Consider the following 20016-nt stretch of genomic DNA (forward strand, 5'->3'; position numbering starts at 1 on the left):
CCCGGCACTCACCTGCGTGCACCCAGGCTGCAGGAGGCTGGAAACAGCCAGGCCAGGTCACAGAGGCAACAGGGAAGGTTGGATGCTGCATGAGCTGGAGAATGAGGGGAGGCAAAGAGGATGGATACAGGGTGTGGGAAGGAAAGAGGTGGGCAGAAGATGGGTGTTTCTAGTCCAGCTGCAAAGCTTTATAATTTTAAATTATTAACTTGATACAGAAATATCAAACTTGTAATATGGGATTGAAGAGAGCTACATCTATCTCCCGTGTTAGTATGAGCAGTTTCTAGTGGCAGTGCTGGAAATTCTGCAGCTGCTGAATAACTTGCCTCTAAGACAAAGTGATTTCCCTAATGCCCATGAATCAGAGCCTGATTTATGTCGAAGAACAGAGAAATTATATCCTTGCAAAAACATTTTCATTCTTTCTTTTACATCTCTGGTGTTCCCATTAATAACATAAATATGCGGCCCTTTTTTCCCAATCCCAGTCAACTTCTAACCTCCACAACATCTTTGGCAGAGTGTTTCAAATGTAAAAACATGAAAGGCATTGAATTTTACCAGTCTGGGATGCTGTATTCCATTTTTATGTGATGACCCACTAGCTGTGCTGCTTGTATTGAGAGCAAGGCGTGAGGAGGATGCATCACGTGGGATCGTCACTGCAGCCCGGGTTGGCGCTGCACCGGCCAGCTGAACTTTCCAAAGGCACTAAAGGGTTTCAAATACCCAGATTCACCCTGACACACAGAAACTGGGCATCGTATTTCCTAGACAGATGTGTGCGTCTGATGGGGCCTTTCCTAATGGTGAGTTTGCATCAGTTCTGCTGGAAACAGATCAGACCCCCGCTCCCTCCCTCACCCCGGCAAATCACTGTGAGAAGTTCCTGGAGTCCACAGCTACAAGCTGCAGTATTTTTCTATTTAGCAGTGTAAGTAATTTCATTTTATTCATTTACTTTTGGAAGTTTGAGAGAAATTGCTACCACTTTTTGTGGTAGGTCGAAACCACCTAACATGGTGCGAGCACTCTCAAAGAGCCCAGTGTTTTTACTAGCTCCCTGCAGTCTTCTGATGTAAAAATAATTATATTTTCACACAAGAAACACAAAAATAGTAGTTAAACACAGGAAACAGTAGAACGTCTGACTTGGGCCACATTGCTACTGTGAGGCCCTGCAAGCTGTCCTAAGCGAATTATAGACACATTTTAACTCTTGGAAAACAGCAGCAACAGGTATTTACAGGGCGGGCTGGGAGGGGGCAGGGAAGGTCTTTCATACGGCAATATCAGCAACTGACCACCTGACTTTCTTAATGCACAAATTAGAACTTGCTAATTACAGAGTGGCATACAATATTACAACCCTTTTCTTAGATGTTATGGTGCCAGCCTACCTCACTTCACAGCCTGGCTCGGTGATTCAGTCATTATGTGACCAGCTGATTACTTAAGATACCCTGACAGATTTTCCTCCCTGGCTTCACTCACTGTATCATCCCAGGGCTTTTTGAGCGAGTATGGCATAAACAAACGTTGCCTTTTTGCTGAGCATTTTGCTTTGTGTTGGCACTGCAGTTGTCTTGGCCAATCTGCCATGGTCGAGAGATAACTACAGGTATAATTACTGGGGAGAACACCTTCTCACATGCATAGCAATTGTCCTGCTTGTAGTCTTTTAAATACATTTATTACAGTCCCTTTCATGTTATATTAAGCTGCATGCAAGTCAGAAATGCATAAAAGGCCAAAAATCTCAGTATATGGCCCCAAAACAGGAAGCGTGGATTGGCAAATAGTACTTGCTCTGATACAAAGTAAACAGGTGCCTTCAGGAGGAAATACCTGAGGGAGGGTATAAAACCCAGGCGAGACTGACATAACCAGGTAGCAGGATTCTGGGGAGAAAAATGAAGGTAACGAATGGATAGAAAAAGAAAAGCAGAGCCTCAGAGCCAGAGGAGGAGCAGAGGGATGGTCATGCATTAGCAGTGTGAAACAAAAATCCTCATATTTCATTTGTCAGGATTTTTTCAGGCGTGGTGTTCTGAAGATCATTAAAAGGTAAGAGGGGAGGTGATGTAAGTGTGTTTGAGCAGAATGAACTGGGCAGGATTCAGAAGCTCCGTGAGTGCATGTTCATTCATTTATTTATTGAAGCACTGTACGTAATTAAGAAAGCTTTTTGTCAGCAGAAATCCCCCTTTCTTTCCAAAGGTTTATTAATCAGAAACATTTTTTCATTTAAGTATATGGTATAAACTTACAGAAAATACTTAACTTAAATATTCCACCCATTAAAATGAACTCCTTATAGGCTCCTAGGCAACTTAGATGTATAACTATCACATAGAAGCCTTTTAAAGCTATGTTATTTTTTAAAAAGGTGCAGAAGAAAGTAAATATTTTAATAATGCTAAAGGCTTAACGAATTGGCAAGTTGGAAAAAAAAATATTCCAGCATGAGCCATGAGCCTGTCCTTAACTAACACCACTGTGAGTTTGTTTTTTTGGTTCAAACCACAGTGAGTTAAGGATGGAAAGACTGCCTAATTTTGAAATTCTTGGCTTTGGCCTGTTTTAACACAACCTTACCTTAAACAGAGGTGTTTTGTGTTCCTTGCCACAGTGCAATATTTCTCGTAAGGGAGGGAGACTGCTTTCCGTCACATCCTTTCTGACGGGACCCACTGTCTGAACAGGGTAGCTCCGGTACGGACAGCAATCCAACATCTCCAGCTTACCTTATGTTTTCTTGGCTTTTAGACCCATAAACCTGTGCATTTGAGGGAAGTCCACGATAATATTTGCGACAGGCCCATGTGATTTCTATATTCTTGCTCAGAAGGGTGAGGGGAAGACCAGTGTCATAAAAGATGTCGGTTTTAGCTTTGCTTGAGTAACTGGCAAAACTTCCATGTAGAGGAATGTGAATCACATGCACGACTAGGTGACTCATGTACAAATGGGAAAAGTGTCACCCCGAACCAGTTATTTTCTCCTCTTTAGGCCCCGGCAGAACGTGGCGGGCAGCCGACCCCGCCGGGGAAGAAGGCAGCAGCGAGGGGCACAAGGGTTCCGCAGCAGCTGGGGCAGGGCTGGCGGAGAGCTGGGCTGGGTGGGACATCCTCCTGGGGAGGCAAGGAAACCAGCCACCCCAGGCTGGGACCTGAACCGCCATCGGGCTTGCCCACGCTACCTTTGCCACGGCTGGCTGCCAGGAGCACCCCCGAGATGAGAAAACACCACCTCTTTGTGTCACAAAAGCAAATAAAACCCATGAAATACCCCCTCGGTTATCTGCACCGATGGGCGCAGGAGCCAGGGGGGACAGGCGTGGCGGTGGCGGGGTGTTTGGGGGGTACAAGGGGCTGAGGCCGTGTGTCCGGGGGTACAGGCGCTGTGACGGTGTGTGGGGGAGGACGGGACCCTGCGACAGCGCCCGAGGGGGGACGGGACCCTGCGACAGTACCCGAGGGGCCCAGGGCGCCGCGCAACGTCGCGGGCGGCCCCGTCCCCGAGCCCGGCCCGGGCCGGCGCTGCCAGGTCGCCGGAGCCGAGGTGCCGCCGCCGCCGCCCCTCCCTCCCTCCGTCCCCGGTCCCTGCCCGCCCGGCGCGGCCGAGGAGGCGGGGGCAGCTGACGCCGGGGCCCGTGCGGCGGCGGCGGCGGCGGCTCCGCCCCGCGAGGCCGGAGCTGAGACGGAAGAAGCCGCCGCCGCCGCCGCACAGCAGTCACCGCCTCCTGCCGGAGCCCGACATGGCGCTCTGAGCCCCGGCCGTGCCCGCAGCCGCCGCCACCCCGCACGCCTCTCCGGGGGGCCCCGAGCAGCCGCCCCCGCGCCGGCACCGGGACCGGGGAGGGGGGCATGGGCAGGGCGAGCGGCGCCAGCCGGCAGGGCCGCTGCTAGGAGCCCGGCGGGCATGGGAGAGCGGCGCTAGGGACCCCCTTGCCGCCCGCGTCGCGCAGCTCGGCCCCAGCCACCGCGGCCGCGAGGTGAGCCGGCGGCGGGCGGGGGCTGCCGGGCAGGGCGGGCCGCGGGGAGGGAAGGAGGGAGCGCGGCCCGCGCTAAAGCCGCCTCCCCGCCGCTTTGTCCTTCCAGGCCCCGCCGCCGCCGCCGCCCAGGAGCAGGGAGGCCGAGAGAGGGGAGCAGCGGGCGGCGCCCGGCCGCCGCAGCCCGCCATGGCCCACTCGCCCGTGGCGGTGCAAGTGCCCGGCATGCAGGTGAGCTCCGCGCCGCGCCGGCCCCAAAATGGAGGCGACGGGCCCGGGCTCGGCCGCGGCTCCGGAAGCGGCGCTTGCGGCCCCACCGGGCGGAGGCCGCCGCTGGGGCGACGGGTCCGGGGGACCGCGGGTGGGCGAAGCGGGGCGGGCGGCGCGGCCTGGGCGCCGCGGGGCCGCCGAGAGGCCTCGCTCGGCCTAGGGAGGAGCGCGGCCCGGAGCCCTCGCCCAGCGAGGGAGGGAGGGAGGGGGGTGCTCTGAGGTAACGGGAGGCCCTGGAGGGGCCCCGCTCCCTCGGCGTGCCCGGGGGGGGCGCGTACCTGCAGCCAGCCCCTCGGAGGCGAAGGGTTCCCCTCCCTTCCCCCTTTGTTCGGGGTTGGCCGCGCCGCATCCAGGAGCACGTAAGAGCTTCTAAAACTGATTAAAGGCGAAATGAAGTTAATCGCAGGGTGTGTGGGTGTGCAGTCAGTGCCATCTCAGGCTCGCTGGCAAGGGCTTCCCCGCCAGCCTGCGCTGGGCACAGCTGCCCCGAGCGCCTTGCGGTTAACGGGAAGGGGGTAAACGCCGGGTCGGGGGTGGTGCAGCACCGCGGCCGGCTTGCTGTGAAGCCGGCATCTGTCAGACACTTACACCGCGCTCCGGCTGGGAATGGCACCTGGTGCTGCTTCTGTGTGTTCGCAGTATCTGCTTAGATAACAAACAAGCTCCTATATAATTGATTTTTCATCGGAAAGGTGGGATACCTCTGACTTTTTGTTTTACTCCACTGGGCAGCCTAACACAACTTTGGTCAGAGATCTTTATCAAATGTAAAGGAGCTGAGGGGCAAACTCATCTCGGTGTTGACTTTTGCGTGTCAGACACGGGCAGCCCAGTCGGTGTTTTGAGCTTCCTCTTAACTTGTGGGATAGTCATGCCTGTGTAATACTGGTTTTCAGTTCAAACAACATAGAAGCCTTTATGATACGTCTCTGTGTGTGTGAGATGTACAGTTAAGAGTTAGGGAGGTTTTGGAACAGAAAGTTAAAATTTCTCTTGTTCAGATATCCTCTTCACTTTCAGAAAGCGTAGAATTGGTGTATAAACAGTATTTACATATTAATTTAGGTCTGTTACAATACCAAGATTTGGTTTACCTTTCTGATTTCTAATAACTTGCAGGCTTTCTGAAGTCAGTTAAATTTTTGTCAGCCACTGACTTTCTGCTCATAGAAGAGGACATAAACCACCTCAGCCTCCCTGTTCCATTGATATGTCAGGGTTACTGTTGTATTGGTACATCCTTAACGATGGCAAGCTAAAGAAATGTTTGATAGAGATTTCAAGGCTTTAGCCTGAGCTGCTCTATTTATATCCTCTGTCACATTTAGTGTGTTTGTATTTGGGAGACGTCTATTTCAAAATCCAAGTTTATCAATTCCTCATTTTTCCATCTGCTTAATGTATTGCTGTCCTATTTTCCTTAGCTGCCCTGTCATCACAAAAGGACCTTGAAATATTTTAAGGTCCTGTTTTCCATTGTTAAACCAATAAACTTTATGTAATAGCATCCTGAGTTCCACTAGTATCGTTGTTAGTTTAACCCAGACCCCGTAACATATATCTGTAGGTTTAAAGCAATTTTTAACTGTTAGATATGTACACCTGCAGAGAATTAAAATGTATTTTTCCCTTGGTGACTTTTTTTTTTATGAAGGCTATTACACAAGTCCTGAAGGTCTTAGAATACAAAGAAATATAATTTGGTGCAAAATTATTCTGCTCATGCTTCTTTTAGAAGAGTCATAAGGGTTGCTTCTTTTGTTTTTTAACCTATTTGAATTCTTCAGTCAGGATCATCCAAGTGATGATAAAAGCGTCCCTGCTTCTGTTCAGCGTTAAAGTAAATGCATGGTGATCGACTGAAGAAGGAATAAACAGTTTCTTCTCTAATGGAAGAAGATCTAATAGTTAAGTTAAAACTATCACTGTGGGAAAGTGCCTGTAATGTCAAACCCCTTGTTTTGTAGCCTGTGTTGAGGGAAGCAGTTTATTGAATATAACAGTTGGAAACTGAATTTGTCAGAGAATGTGTTACAGGTTTGAAGTTTTCAGTTTTATAGTAATCATACACTTTCAGTCCCATTTCAGTATACAAAAAACAGTATCAACAAAAATCCAGAAGTAATTTATTATGTAATTCCCATACTCCAAGAAGATGACTTTGACAGTTTATCACCAAAGTATAACAGAAGCTCTTTTGACTGTTTAAGATTTTTCATCTTACGAAGAGTCAGGTTCCCTTTAAAAAAAAAATCCAAACATGGAAAATTACAGAAAGTCACAGAGTTATTTTTGTGAACTCGGAGTCTGACTTTCAGTGCCCTGGCAACAATGGAAGACGCAGAGGTAGTATTATCTGTTGCCCTTATGAGTAGTTACAGAACCATTTGTTTATGTAGTGGTTGCGTTCTGCTTAACCTGTCTCGTGTCCCTAACAAAACCAAATTTTATACCTAACAATTCTTGCCTGTGCAAACAACTTCCTGAACACGTTCATTTTCCTCACTCCTTTGGAAAGGCTCCATTTGATCCAATTGTATGATGTTAACTTACCAGCTGCCAAACTTCTAAGCCCATTCAATAAAATCAAAGTACTCAGTGAATGTATAAAATGAGTGCTCTGAAGCTGAGCGTGATACCCCAAATTATGGCATTTTACACAGAATCTAAGACGAGAGGGAAAAAGGAAAGGTTGATGGAGCTATGTGAACACAATTAAGGTGTCCTGGTTACATGAAGCACAGTTTGCAATGAGTTTCAATGGCAGGTTGGAGTTTTTATTCAGTAATGTCACTGTAACTTTGTTCCGTGGGATAAAAATATTCAAATTATTTCTTATTGAGATATCACAGTGAGAACCTTGTCCACTGGCACTATCTTCAAGGAATCCAGCTGAACTCATACACAGTGTTTCTGGATATGGCTTGCAAGAGAGGTGTTAGAGCTTACCTGTGTCTGTTACCAATCCAGGGCCTGTACTGAAAACAGCTGGAGTGAAGGCGTTGGACCGCTTATTAATAGTCCTACGCTACTGCTTTTCTCTTGCCCAGCAGGCAGGAGTATAGTTCAGAGGGTTATGTTCATTTCAAGTGATCAGAAAGTTTAAAGTGTGTCAGTCATTTCAGAATGGTGCATTTCTGATGAACTTACCTTATTGGCAGCATCTCATACAGTACTCCAAACCTTAACACTTTCCAGCCTCTCTTATTTCTAAGCTTACAAATGAGCAACAGTTAACCTTTCTGAGGTGGACAATGAGGAAATCTTGCTCTCTGTCAACACCCTAATTTTCCAAGCTAGTCTATACACTTCAGCAATGGAACATCATTCAAGTAATAAAAGCCTTTTTATAGATGGTAGAGTTTTTATGTATAAACTTTCCCTTTTCCTATTCTAATTTGTTGTGCAAAATCTTAAGTCTGTGAAATATTCATTCATGAACTGATGAAAATGTTGATTCTTCTCATTTGCGTTTCTTCTTCTCAGTATGTGTGTCTTTGGAACCTGGTTTGGGGCTTTATTTCTCTCAATCTCTGCTATCCTGCTCACCTAAACACTTTTTGCTTCCTTTCTCGTGGCTTTGTTGGTATCTCCTGATCCTGTATGGCAGTAGTCTTGAGTGCAGCCAGAAAGGTTGTTCAGACCTGATCTCCATCTGTTTTTATTGGCATTCAGACTATCTTGCAATAAAGAGCCTAACTTCCTCTAAAAGCAGAGCAGCCAGAAGCATGTGACCTGTCAGCCGGTGTACTCTGCTTCACAATGGAAGGATTGCTTGATTAAATGCAAACTTGGATGTAAAGGTGAGCTCTGCTCTCTGTGCTGCCAGTTAACAGACTGACGGTAGGGTGCTGCTCGCTGAACAACCTGAGCCTGGCAGCTGGAGAGGCTCTCCCTGCAGGATGCTCAGAGGCAGATCAGTTAACATCTAGTTATTGGGCGGGCATAGAAAAATGAAAAGAGAGGTAGCATTTAATGTTGGAAGTGGTCTTTTTCATAGACCAAGAAAAAATACATTTTCTCTTAAATTAGTGCACCTGTAGAAATGGACTCTTTGTGTGGTGCCTAAAGCTAGTCTGGAAGCCTGTCAGATTTCTAGTAAACCTTATGCATTGTAGTTACAAGAATACGACTTCTGTTAAGAGCAAGCAGTCTGTTACTGGCAGATTCTTAAATGCTTAGAAGGTGGGCATTAGAGGAACTTTAACCTTTGAAGAAAGATCCATTCAAGGATCTGTTAATTTATTCCTCTCCTAGGAACTGAGCTGTATCCAGATGCTTCTACAGTGAGCTTGAAAAGGCTTTAAACTTTTATTATTTAGATACGTGACTTACTTAAGGGAAACTGGACAGTCTAGCACTTGCAGGATGCCAGGAGACTTCCACAGTGCCTAGAAAACAGGGATTTCTTATGATTAATCTAGGATGGACTCCAGTGTTTTGGTGATGAATACATTGTCCAATTTCAGTTCCTTGATTTGTACTTTGAGCCACAGTGCAAGCAGACTGCAGGAAGATAGTATTTTAAGACCTGTGGAGAACATGCCTCTTTGCCACTTGAAGCAGATACGCATTAAAATATTTGTGGAATTCAACACTGCAGTTGTTCTTTTCCTGGTCGTGCTTGATGCGTAAGCTGTATCATACCTAATAGTAGCTGCTAACTCAGCTCAGGCTTTGTTAGCTGAACTTGGTTCTTCCATCTTGTGCGTTGTGTTAAGTTATTCTGATGACAAAGAAAAGTAGGGCTCAGTCATACTTGTAAGTAAGACAGTACAAGTCTTACTGTTATCAAAGGAGGAGGATAGAGTGAGCTCTGGGAAGTGTTTGGTACACGGGAGCTGAGTAGGTATATAATCAGCTGGAATTCAGCAGACACTTTTATCAGGCTTAGAAGAAAAAATCCACAGCAGTCTTTTACTAGTATTTTTTGTGCAGATTTTACAGTTTTATACATGTGTTAAGTGAACTGACCTGGAATTCAGAATCTGCTGAAGCTGCAGAGAGCACGTAAAGCAAACTCAACTTGTCTCACCTTTATCTCTCTGCTGTTCTGTACCATCATATGCTCTTGGTTTTGGGCAGAGGATCATTTCCCCCAAAAGGTAAAAACATGACATCTGAAAGCAGACTTTTAAAAATATATAATTGTTACTTTGTTCTGTAGTGGTCTTTTTTTCTGTTGACTTAAACATTAAAAAGATTCACGGTGGCTGTTCTTGAACTCCAGTGCCTTACTGTCATGCTTTAAAAGTCCTGATGAAAGCTTTCTTTTTCTTCTCTCCTTTTCCTCAAAAAAGAGAATATATAGCAAGTAGTAGCTCAGTAATATATTGCAGTTTGTTGTTAAAAAAATGAAACAAAATTCTTTAGATGCTTCTTTTGAGGGAAGATTTTTTTCTTTATATATAGGAACATTGTGGCACACCATGAAGAGTATATATGACTGAATGTGTCTCTGCAGCAGTATTTGTCCTATGAGACCCATGAAACATCTCAGTAAAGATAGGCAAGCATATTATCTTCAGTTTTCATTGTTTTCAGTCTCTGAAAGTGAAAAGATGAATTTTAAAACTGTTAGTAAAAGTACCACTCATTTGCTCTTTGGTGATTACCTTCAGATTTAAGAAAGAGTCACCAACTCTGAAAAGTGATAAGAGACTATTGTTTTGCCTTTCATTTATTCTTAGGGACTGAGTTTAATAATTGACAGACACTTGAAGAGTTCAGGGATGGGTTTGGGGGGGTGGGGTTGGGGATGCACAGTACAAAGCTGGTTTTGAAGTTCTTCTGTAACAAATAATTTTCTGACATGCTGCAATTAGTGGCTACATGTATGTTGTCTTTGCAGAAATAAAGAGTTGGTGAGGTATCTATCATGTCAGGAACTACTGTTCCAAATCCTGCTATTTCGTTCTAACTTAGAATAATTGAAAATCAAATTGCTTCCTAATACTGCCTCACCAGTTTTTACTCTATTTAAAGAACTGTCATTTGTTCTTTACATTTAAACTCCTAGCAGTTCCGGAACAAGTCTGTTCTGCTGATGAGGATCACTGAGCACACTCCTTAGCTCTGAAGGAGAGACTTAAATCTCATGGGAAGGCTGCCCATCTAGTGATATTCACTGAAATCCATTCTGCCAGAGGGATTGCCAGCCAAATAAGTCTGGCAAAAAGAACTCACTCAGAGAAACTATTAATAAAGGGACTGACAGGGTAGCAGTAGCTCACCGGTCTCATTCTTCCTGATAGCTTGTGTGTGTGGTTCTGCAGAGGTAGGCTATATTGATTATGTCCATAGCTTGGGAAAGAGCATGGCTTCAGCTTAGATCTTTCTTTATGAAGAAGGCTTTGAAGAACTGTGTAGTTGACTCTTAGAAGTGTGAAGCCAAGTTTGTCTTGCCAAAATCTGTACTTGAATGGTCTTGATTGAGATAGCGTATCTGGAAAAGCTTTGTGGCGTGATCTATCCTATCCTGGATCTGCATGAATTGTATATGCGTTGATGAAGGAGGACAAGGAATGAGAAATGTTAGTTATCTGCAGGTTTCACACTTGAGCTGTGTGTGGAAGGGGGAGCCTAGGAGCCCAGGGTGGCTTCACTGTTTTCATGAACCAGAAGTCAAGAACCATCTGTTCAGTCTTGAAGAATGTGTTTTTTTTTTTTTCTATTTCCCCCCTGCTCCCTGATCTTTTGCAGGCTTTCTTCTCAACTGGGTACTGTTATATGTTCTGAATATTTGAATAATGTTGACTGGGGGGGATCAGAGGGTGTCTATGCTTTGCTAGATGTCAAGTTTTATTTCAATGCAGGCTTCTGTGTTGGGAGCTGAATGCAGAATAATAAAAACACTGTACAGCTTGAAACGACCATAAGTGTTGTAAAGTGCCTAAATGTAAAGCGCTGAATGAAAAAGATGGAATTTCTACTGATGTAAATCAATTAAAAGCGTATAGAGAATTATGAGCAGAGCAAGATGAGCTTGCTGTTGATCTCTCACCTAAGAAGGTGTCATCTGGCAACCGGTCATAGCAAGAACATTTTTACATTCCTGCACAGCTTTATTCCAGCCTAGTTGGCAAGAAGAATCTGAATTTTTTTTCAGGGTGTTTCTCTTCCTCCCCTCCCCCTTCCCCTCGCCTTTTATGTAATGAGATGCTTTGCCATGCTATGAATGGGCTGCAAAGTAATTGAAAAAGGAGTTTCCTGAAACGGGCAGGTTGGTTCTGGCAGGGTAGGCTTCTTGTTTCTTTGTAGCTCCTTTTGGAGTTGTATTTCTGGTTTTTCATTGTGTGCTTCTTGTAGCTTCAGGTCCGGTATGATTGATATGATCAAGGGCCAGTATTCAAGAGGAGAGTACAGCTTTCAGGCTTGTGGTAGTCTAGCCTTGGGGAGAGGACAGAAATTGAGGATTCTAGTAGACTGGTGTGTTTGTGTTCCTTTCTTAAAATGCTCCCTACCAAAGCTGAAGGCATGGTGTGATACCCTCTAACTGTGGGTTCCCACTCGGGGTTCATTGCAGCCAGTGATTATGCCTGGAGAGTTATCTGTGGTAAATAAACTTGTGGCCTGCTCTTTAACCCACATTGTGTTTTGGAGTCGTCCTTTTTCAACCAGTGTTTTTCTGCCTTGCTTTAATTTTGTTTAGCCTGAAAATAAGTAATGACTACTTCAGTAGAGAGATTTAACAAAGATATTTACATGTGTGTTAAACTTGGTCTTGTTGCTGCTTTCTAGTTTATGAACTGGCAAGTTAAAAAGCTGGATTTTGTTGTTATTTTTGTTCTATCTGGATTATAGTACGAGTTTAATCTTATTTACAGGAGGAAAATCTGTGTATCGAGTTCTAACTTGCACAGAAAAAAATGCTAAAATGGCTTCTAAGATAGAGCAGTGAGGAGGCCTGTAAAATTTATGTAGCAGTTGCCTTTTAGCTGTAGATACTGAACCTCTAAATATTAGGAAAATGGTCCAAATGCCATAATGATATAGTTTATTGCTGGCAGAGTTCTGATGTAGTTGTTCCTTTAAATGGGTGTGGCAAAAATAAAAAAAATTGTGTACTGATAAGCAGGCTGCTTGCTGAAAGGAAAGGCACACTGCTGAAAGTAGGCTGCAGCCCATAAATGGTTATTTTTCCATATTCCTAGTAGACGTGGCTTTTGTAATCTCCCTGCAGATTCGGTTTTTCAAAGCGGTTCATAAAATGGAGAGATGACAAATGTTCTTCAGCAATGAGAAATTGCAGTAGTCCTCTGTCTTCTGACTTCGAATTCAGGTGTGCGGACAGTTAGTTCATTGAGGTGGGTTAGTTACCCGCTCAGCAGTCGCTGGTCCTGCGCTGTTCAACAAAGGAGATGATATTTGTTTTGAAAGATCAGCTTGTTGAACTCTAATAAATGCAGAATGGTGTGTGAACACTTCGGGATACCAGAACCTGTTGATTTCTTGAACTGACTTCTGTCTCCATCTAAGGATGTCCATCCTTCCTAGCTATAGAGTGCTCAGTCACCTATGTCTTCTTCAAATCATAGTAAAGACCTAGCCACACAATTTGTGTCCCCCTCCCTCCCTCCCCTGGCTCTTTTGGTAGGCCATGCTCCTCAGAGATGTGAGCAGACTGAAGGATATGCAGCTGTATGCGGTGGTTTGAGGATCTTTTTTTTTTTTTTTTTAAAGATACTAGGTGGTTAAAAGGTAGTGCTACATAGAATGGAAGCTGAGTGGGACTCCGTTTGAAATGTAAGGATATTCAGTTACAGAGAAGCTCACTGGCATGAGAAATTTCTCTTTGTGTTTCCTTTCCTCAATGCAGAATACTCATAAATAATTGGTGTAAACTTTTTTTAATTGCCTGTGTCAAAGAGCTAATCTTTGGGAGATGTGTTGTTATTCTTTCTTTTTGCTTATTTATGCTGTTTCTTAAGCTTCTTCATGTTGTGTCACCAAAGTGAAAGAATGGCTAAGAATAGAGGAAGTGAGTTCAGTGGTTTCCATTTTCAGCACAACATACGATTGACAGCTTGCATCTGCCACAGGTCAGAGACAGTTTGAAGGTGAAGGTGATTCCTTAAAAATCTGAGAATGGGTGGGTTTGAATGCTGATTTTAAAGTTTGGATAGTCATATGAATTTTCAAGCAGCTCGCCTTATGGCTGACTCGATGGAAACAAAGCCACATGGGTTTTTTGCTTGCCTATTTTTGCTTTTGTTGTATATTGAAGTTCTCCAGGTTCTCACTAAAGATGGCAATGAGTCTTGGCCTTGTCAGATAAGGGACATGTTTCATAAAAGGTGTAACAGAGGTCAGGTCCCATTTCAGGACAGCAAAGCTCAGATCTAGTTTTTGCTACCTACCATGTAGAAAAGCTTGACAATGTAAAAGTTTGATACCTTACAAAATCAAATTGGTTTGTTGTTAAAATAATTTTCTTCAGTATCTATCATACAGTTCCAATAAATATAATGAAGTATCTCCTATCCTGGTGTTTGATTCTTGAACAGAACTGCAGGGTAGCATCAGAGCTTAGTTACATGCGAAAGTCTGAGAAGCAAGAGTGTGTGTGCAAGATGGAGAAAAAAGATGTCTACAGGTTCCACCCTTGTTTTGAATGTCTGCAGGTGCTTTTTTTTTTTTTATTCTTTATAAGTAATAATGGATCTGCACCTGTGTCTTCATTAACTTCAAACTATTTAAATTTTTATATATATATATATATACACGCGCCTGTGGCACTGTTTGTGTGAGTAACTTTAATTGTAACAGGATTTCAAAATAAAATTGGCAGGGGGAGGTAGGGAGGAGCTCCAGGAATTAAAATCTATCACTACTTCTGGTGGCTTTATTGTAAAGAAGTAAAACATTCCTTCTGCAGGTAAAATATGGAAATATATATAATGTATGTGAATATATATTGTTTTATAATAGAATATGGTGTATAATTAATGTATATATATAATATCTGAAACTAGATGCAGATAGTGTATGGAAAGAAAATTAAGATGAACGTATCTGTTGATTAAGACATTAAGAAGTCCCATAGCCTATCAGGATTATCAATCTTATTCCTTCTTAATTTCAGTTCTTTTGGAGGTCTGAATACAAGAAAAACTTAGAGGTACTTCTGAGAATAGATAAATGTCTATGAATGGACTGATTACCTATGATTTCAGTGTGCCTAACCTAGATGCAGTATTTTCTAAGAGTCGGGTAAATGATGAGACTAGATTAAATGTCTTAACTTTTAATCTGTTTTTCTTTTATTGACTTTCAAGTGTCTTTTTTACTCATGGTACTTAAGGTATTCCTTCTTAAGACAATAAAAGGTATCTTGGAGATTTTACAGATAATAAACTAGGCCTCATAATTGCTATTTAATTTTATTGTTAGCCATAATTCAGACACTGCAGACGGTGGGACTTAAGAGAAATAGTGCAGTGCATGCTGGCTTCAGCAACAAAGCTGGCATACTTTTCTGATCTGGCATTTTAATGCTAATGTAACTGTGAGGCTGCACAACAAATGAATTACTGGGGTGGTTTTTTGATGGTGTGTTGTTTTTGATTTGGTTTTAAGTATTTTGCCATAACATAACCTTTTCCTCAAACTTTCTGTAAGATAGCTCTTTTCCTTGTAGTTTTCCTTTGACTTCTCCCTGGCTGTGAAGGTCAGGTTTTTATTTTAGTGAGCAATTGCTTGAAATGGCGGTCTTTTAAACACAGAGGTAATTCTGATGGCTTCCAAAGATGCCAGTACATGTTAGGGTGCCATAGTAGCAGATACTTGAAAAACATACAAGTAGACACTCTAGTCTTGTCTTACCAATCTTTTCTAAAATCTTTTGAGCTGATTATTGCCTCTTTATCTAATGTGTGTTTGAGTAATGTCTCCCAATGTAGGTGAGCTGTCCTGTAGTACTGCTCCAATTTTAAGGGAACTTCTGTTCCAAATAAAGCCTGGGAGACGCTTGAAAATCCAGATAGTAAAACAGCATTTCTGGGTCAGGTTTTAGAAGTACTGTTGAGACAACAGGATCTATGTTCTCACATTGACAGACTACTTGGAACAAATCTCACAAGGCTATGTTAAATTACTTGCTTTGGGAGACCTGGAGGATCCTGGTTTTGATTTTGTTAGATACAAGGCATTAGCTCAGTCTCTGGCCAAGATTCGTCGAAGCTTTGTTTTTTCATCCAGTTGTACTCAGTACCCTTTAATGAAATTCATTAATGAACCTTCTTAGAAGACCTGTTTCTGTAAAAGGGCTGTGCTGCGCTGACAGATCCTGAAGCAGTCTGACATAGATATTGTTTCTTCTAATTTGGTGTATGTCATTAGATATCCGTATAACCGTGGAAGTTAGGTATTTGGCGTGCTTTAACTTTGTTTCAAAGGAAGACCGCAGAATTTGGAGAACAGGTACGTGAAAGGGTCAGGGGTGGGAAGGTGAGTCAGCCGGTCAGTCTTGTAGCAGAATGCAGCCAGGACATTGCTGCGTAGCTGCAATTTTTATCAGAATAAAAAGAAAATGCTTATATAAGCCGTATTGGCAGAATACTTGATGCAACTACTGCAGGTATGCTGGCAAAAGTTACGCTATAGTGGTTTTTATTTGGGGCTTCTGACCAGGCGATTGGACTAGATGACCTCCTGAGGTCCCTTCCAAGCCAAATTATGCTCTGATCCTGTCACTATGTGCATGAACACATACAGTAATGGCACATGGTTGGATAAGAGGAGGAGAGATTTTACCTAACACGAGCGCAGGCTGTATAGTTGTGCTGGACTGGTGAAATGGTGGACTTCCTAAGCTATGCAGAGGGCTTGTATTGTCACGCTCGCGCTGGTACTGTTGCTCATGCTGGCGAGACTGAAGTTGGCATGCGAATGTGCCTGTGCTTGTCATACTTGTTGCTGCTTTTGTCTGTGGAAACGGGCTTAGGGAGGGGAAGAGCAACAGATTCTCTTCCTGATTTGTCCACTTAGGGGTGTTACCTTCGGAGAGGTGATGATGGAGTCCGTACGCTGTCTATTGTATTGTTACCATCTGCTGCCCAACAGACATGACTCCCCATAGAAACCAGTATTTATTTAAAAAAACAAAAAACAACAATTATTCATGTAGGCAACTTTCAAAACTTCTAAACCTTCTTCCCGTTCAATGAGAGATCTGTGAAAGAACAGGGAATAACATTTGGCTGTTTTGCTCAGGAGTGTTAATAGTGTTAGAAATCTTAAGTTCTACCATATTAGAAGCTTAGCTGGCAGCCGTGCTGCAAAAATTAACTGGTATCTATTGGGGGTGTGCATACACACATACATACTTTTATTTATATAAAATATATCTCTATCCTTTTCTATACCAGGAGGAGGAGGATAGGCAGTAGTGCATTATATAAATTTACCTTTGTTTAAAAAGTAGTCTTTTAAAGTTTTGGTGTTTTGGGTTTTTTTTTTAGTTGTAGAAAAACATTCCGGTAGAACAATAGTCTGAAAGATAAGGAAATTAAGAAAGGTAAAAGCAAAGCTGTTTCAAAATGCAGTCTTTATTCTGAGGCCATATTTTACGTTATGTAGTGTTATAACTTTGAAGCCTTTCCAAAGGACATTATCTCAATATTAGCCATAATTGGTCAGAAATATTTGCCCTTATCCTGGAGTGTCCTACAGTTCCTTGTCAGCCTCGGTGAGTAACAGAAGCTGTAAAGCTGACTTTGCTTGCTGCGAGAGGATTCTCTCAGAATAGAAAGATGTGACTTTTTCCTCTAGTAGTCCTGCACAGTTTGTTCTCCTCTGATGCCCCTCTGTTCCACCTCTCCTTCCCAGGATGTACATGGAGTTCTGCAGTGTCGGGAAGTCCAGCCATGGCCCATCTCTCCCTATACTCCAGCACTCCCACGTAATGAGTTAAAATAGCCTTTAAAGCTCTGATTCACCTGAGGTGGCTTGGGGGAGAGAGTTTGGAGGCCTGGCTTGTTTTGTTGATGACCATTACGTGGGTGCATAGGATTGAGTGATGTGCATTTCCACCAAGGAGCCCAGAGGAATTTTCTGCTTAAGGTTTCTCCCCAAGCAAAACCCAAGTGTTGCCCTTTGAGTTCATCAGACATTTGTGAAGGGTTGGATTAACTGTGATTAAAGTGCTCTTCTTTTATCTGTCTGGAAGTGTTTAACAGGTTTCATCTCAAGTCAACAATAGCTATTAGGTAACATGAATGATTCCCAGAATCCCAGGCTCCAAGCGAGTCCCAAAATGAAGCTAGTTTTTCTGGAGATGAATATTTTAGAGTTAATGGAAAGTTCTGCCAATCTTCTCTCTTAACTCCATTGGTTCTTGGAGGGGGGGTGTGTGCGTGTGTGTCTGTTTATTGTAAATGGAGAACTATCAGCTAATTATTCGTTATTGCAACTAATGTTGTAGTTTGGGAACACATGAGGTTGCCAGCTAAATGACAATTCTGCAGCTTTTCTAGCAGCAGGGAAAGGCCGGGTGGTAGTTGCTGCTGCTTTTGCCACACGTGTCCTTACAATATTTTTTTTGAAACACATCTGAAAGTAGATTTTAAATTCAGATTTTCTTTTTTAATTTTTTTTTTATTATTTTTTTTTTTAGTCTTAACAATGAAAAGATGGCAGGAGCTGATGCAGTACTGTATGGCAATATTGCTATCTTTGGGCACTTTGAAAACTTACTGTTGGTTTTTTTTGTCCAACTAAAAGCTTTATGAGCACCTGAGGCCTACAATCTTTTTCTTTCCCAGTATAATAATATTAGTTGTCCCAGATTTCAGATCAAAGTAGTACTCACCCTGTCTTTTTTCATTTGCTTTGATTATGTATTTTTTCATCTTTTAAGTCTTTCACTGGATCTATCAACAGAAGAAAATACAAAATTTGTTGCTTAATTCTCTCTCTGAAGGTGGTGTGGGTTTTTGTATGGCTTGTTGGTTTTGTTGGTTTGCTTTGTTTGTTTGTTTTTAAATAGAGCAGAGTAGCAACAAGCTCATTGTAGACAAAGAGGAAATTCCTTATTCTTCTTGCCTTAATGTGCTGCTCAGGAACAGCAGTGTGTCTTGTATATTTGCAAAACCTAAAAATCTTAACTCCACAGATCAGCATGAATCTGCCATATGACTTCATGTTCCCTCCTCTTGTGATAGCACAAATGACAGCTTGGTATATATGAACAGTGAACTGATTTAGCTGAAAATAAACCTGACAAATCATATGGTTAACTCTTAGCTAAATCTGTTTCCTGATTCATCTCAGCATATTGTGGAATAAATTCTGGTTCTGGTAGAAGGGAAGAAGCGACAATAAGGACCCAGTAAGGAAATGAGATTGTCCATTTTGGACTAGGTTACAGTAGTAATGTGGTTTTTTTTCCTAGTAAAGATTTTCACATCCATTTGCAAGAACACTGGTGTAAAGATGTTCTCTGGAGTTTCATGTTGATACTTGGGTATTTTGTTATGTAGGGTAATCTGTGCCTCGAGTTGAATGTCTGCTTTTGCCAAAATTGTCACTTCTTTTGCTGGTTCTGAGTTTTGGAGTGTGAGAAAGATCTAAAGCAAAGCATCTCTTCGATATTTTCAAATGTTGCTATTGAAGCAGAGGGCTTTTTCGGGCAGATGTTTCTTGTTCAAAGATTGATTTGTTCAGTGAGTTGCCCAGTTCTGACAGCAGCAATATATTTAATTCTGTTGTTCTGTGAAGCATGGGTTGTTCTGTTAATACATCTGTCTTGCCTCCTAAAAACACCTTCCTGCAAACTTTCTTACTCTAGTCTAAAGATTTGCGTTCTTAAACTGTGGAGCAAGTCATCCGTATCTTTCAGAAGTCACTGCTGTGGTTTTTGGATACACAAGGTTCTCTAAGCAGCCATGTAGCATGCTTTATCTTGAAGGGAAAATGAGAATATGCTTCTTTTTTTGTTTTCTTCGTGACTACTTGAATGGAGCTGACAAGTTTAAAAATCTTTATGTAATAACCAGTCTGCTGAACTTAGCGTAGTGAATCAGCAGAGACTGTGAGCCAGGTGTCCTCGGCAGCACCATGCTGCCTGGTGCTCTGCTCCCCTTTAAGGCATGCTTGGGTGATACCAGCCAGTTCTGATCAGCACCCCAGTTTCAGTACTGTGCTCCAGCCTTCTTATTCCTTCTTCAGACATCTCTCAGTCTCTTTTGCTCTACTTTCTGTCAGCACTTTTAGCTGCCCTGAAGACGCCTGATCTTATCAGAGCTCAGAATCTGCGGATGAATACTGGGTAGCGCAGTCCTCTCCCAGCTAGCTCCACGCTGTATTACTTGATAGGATGCTTTGTCTGCCTGAGGCTGTCGGCCAGGTGTAAAGCTCAGCCTTTTCTGCCTGGGTGATGATGTTAGTGCTTCTGTGCCAGTAATTGCATTCCCCGGTCTTCTGAATTACTGCACAGATAGGATTAATATTAAGAACACTATTCTTCCGTTTTAAAGGGTTGTTATGGGGAGAAGTGAAATGAGGTTTGTACCTGACTCCCTTCCTGGTGAGGCTCATTTACCTTTGACGTAATTGCATAATGTATGTTCTGTAACTAATAGCTGACTTAAATTTATTTCCTGCACACTAACTTCTATCTGATATGAGTCTTCTAGTGATGATAAATCTGGATGATGTGCTTCTTGGGAAGTAATGAGGGCTAATAACTTGGAAGTAAATTAAGTAACTCGTATCTTTTTTTTTTCCTCCTCTTTTTCTTTTTTTCTTTT

The 20016-nt window shown here is 42.9% G+C and overlaps 1 protein-coding gene across 6 annotated transcripts in view; it reads left to right on the forward strand.

Annotated features, from left to right (window-relative positions):
* The first annotated feature begins 3688 nt into the window (after positions 1–3688).
* Positions 3689–20016, forward strand: part of STK26 (serine/threonine kinase 26) — a 33563-nt gene continuing 17235 nt past the window's right edge. For all 6 annotated transcript variants that reach the window (XR_015702683.1, XR_015702686.1, XR_015702682.1 and 3 more), the window contains exons 1-2: positions 3689–4000; positions 4107–4228. Coding sequence is in view for 1 of the 6 variants with exons in the window: in XM_087748986.1 (XP_087605112.1) it covers positions 4187–4228 (42 nt within the window). In the remaining 5 variants the exon portion in view is untranslated. The remainder of the gene's footprint in view (positions 4001–4106; positions 4229–20016) is intronic.

This window comes from Nipponia nippon, unplaced genomic scaffold (assembly GCF_047370975.1).
Source record: "Nipponia nippon isolate SJK-2023a ecotype South Korea unplaced genomic scaffold, ASM4737097v1 scaffold_12, whole genome shotgun sequence".
NCBI lineage: Eukaryota > Metazoa > Chordata > Aves > Pelecaniformes > Threskiornithidae > Nipponia > Nipponia nippon.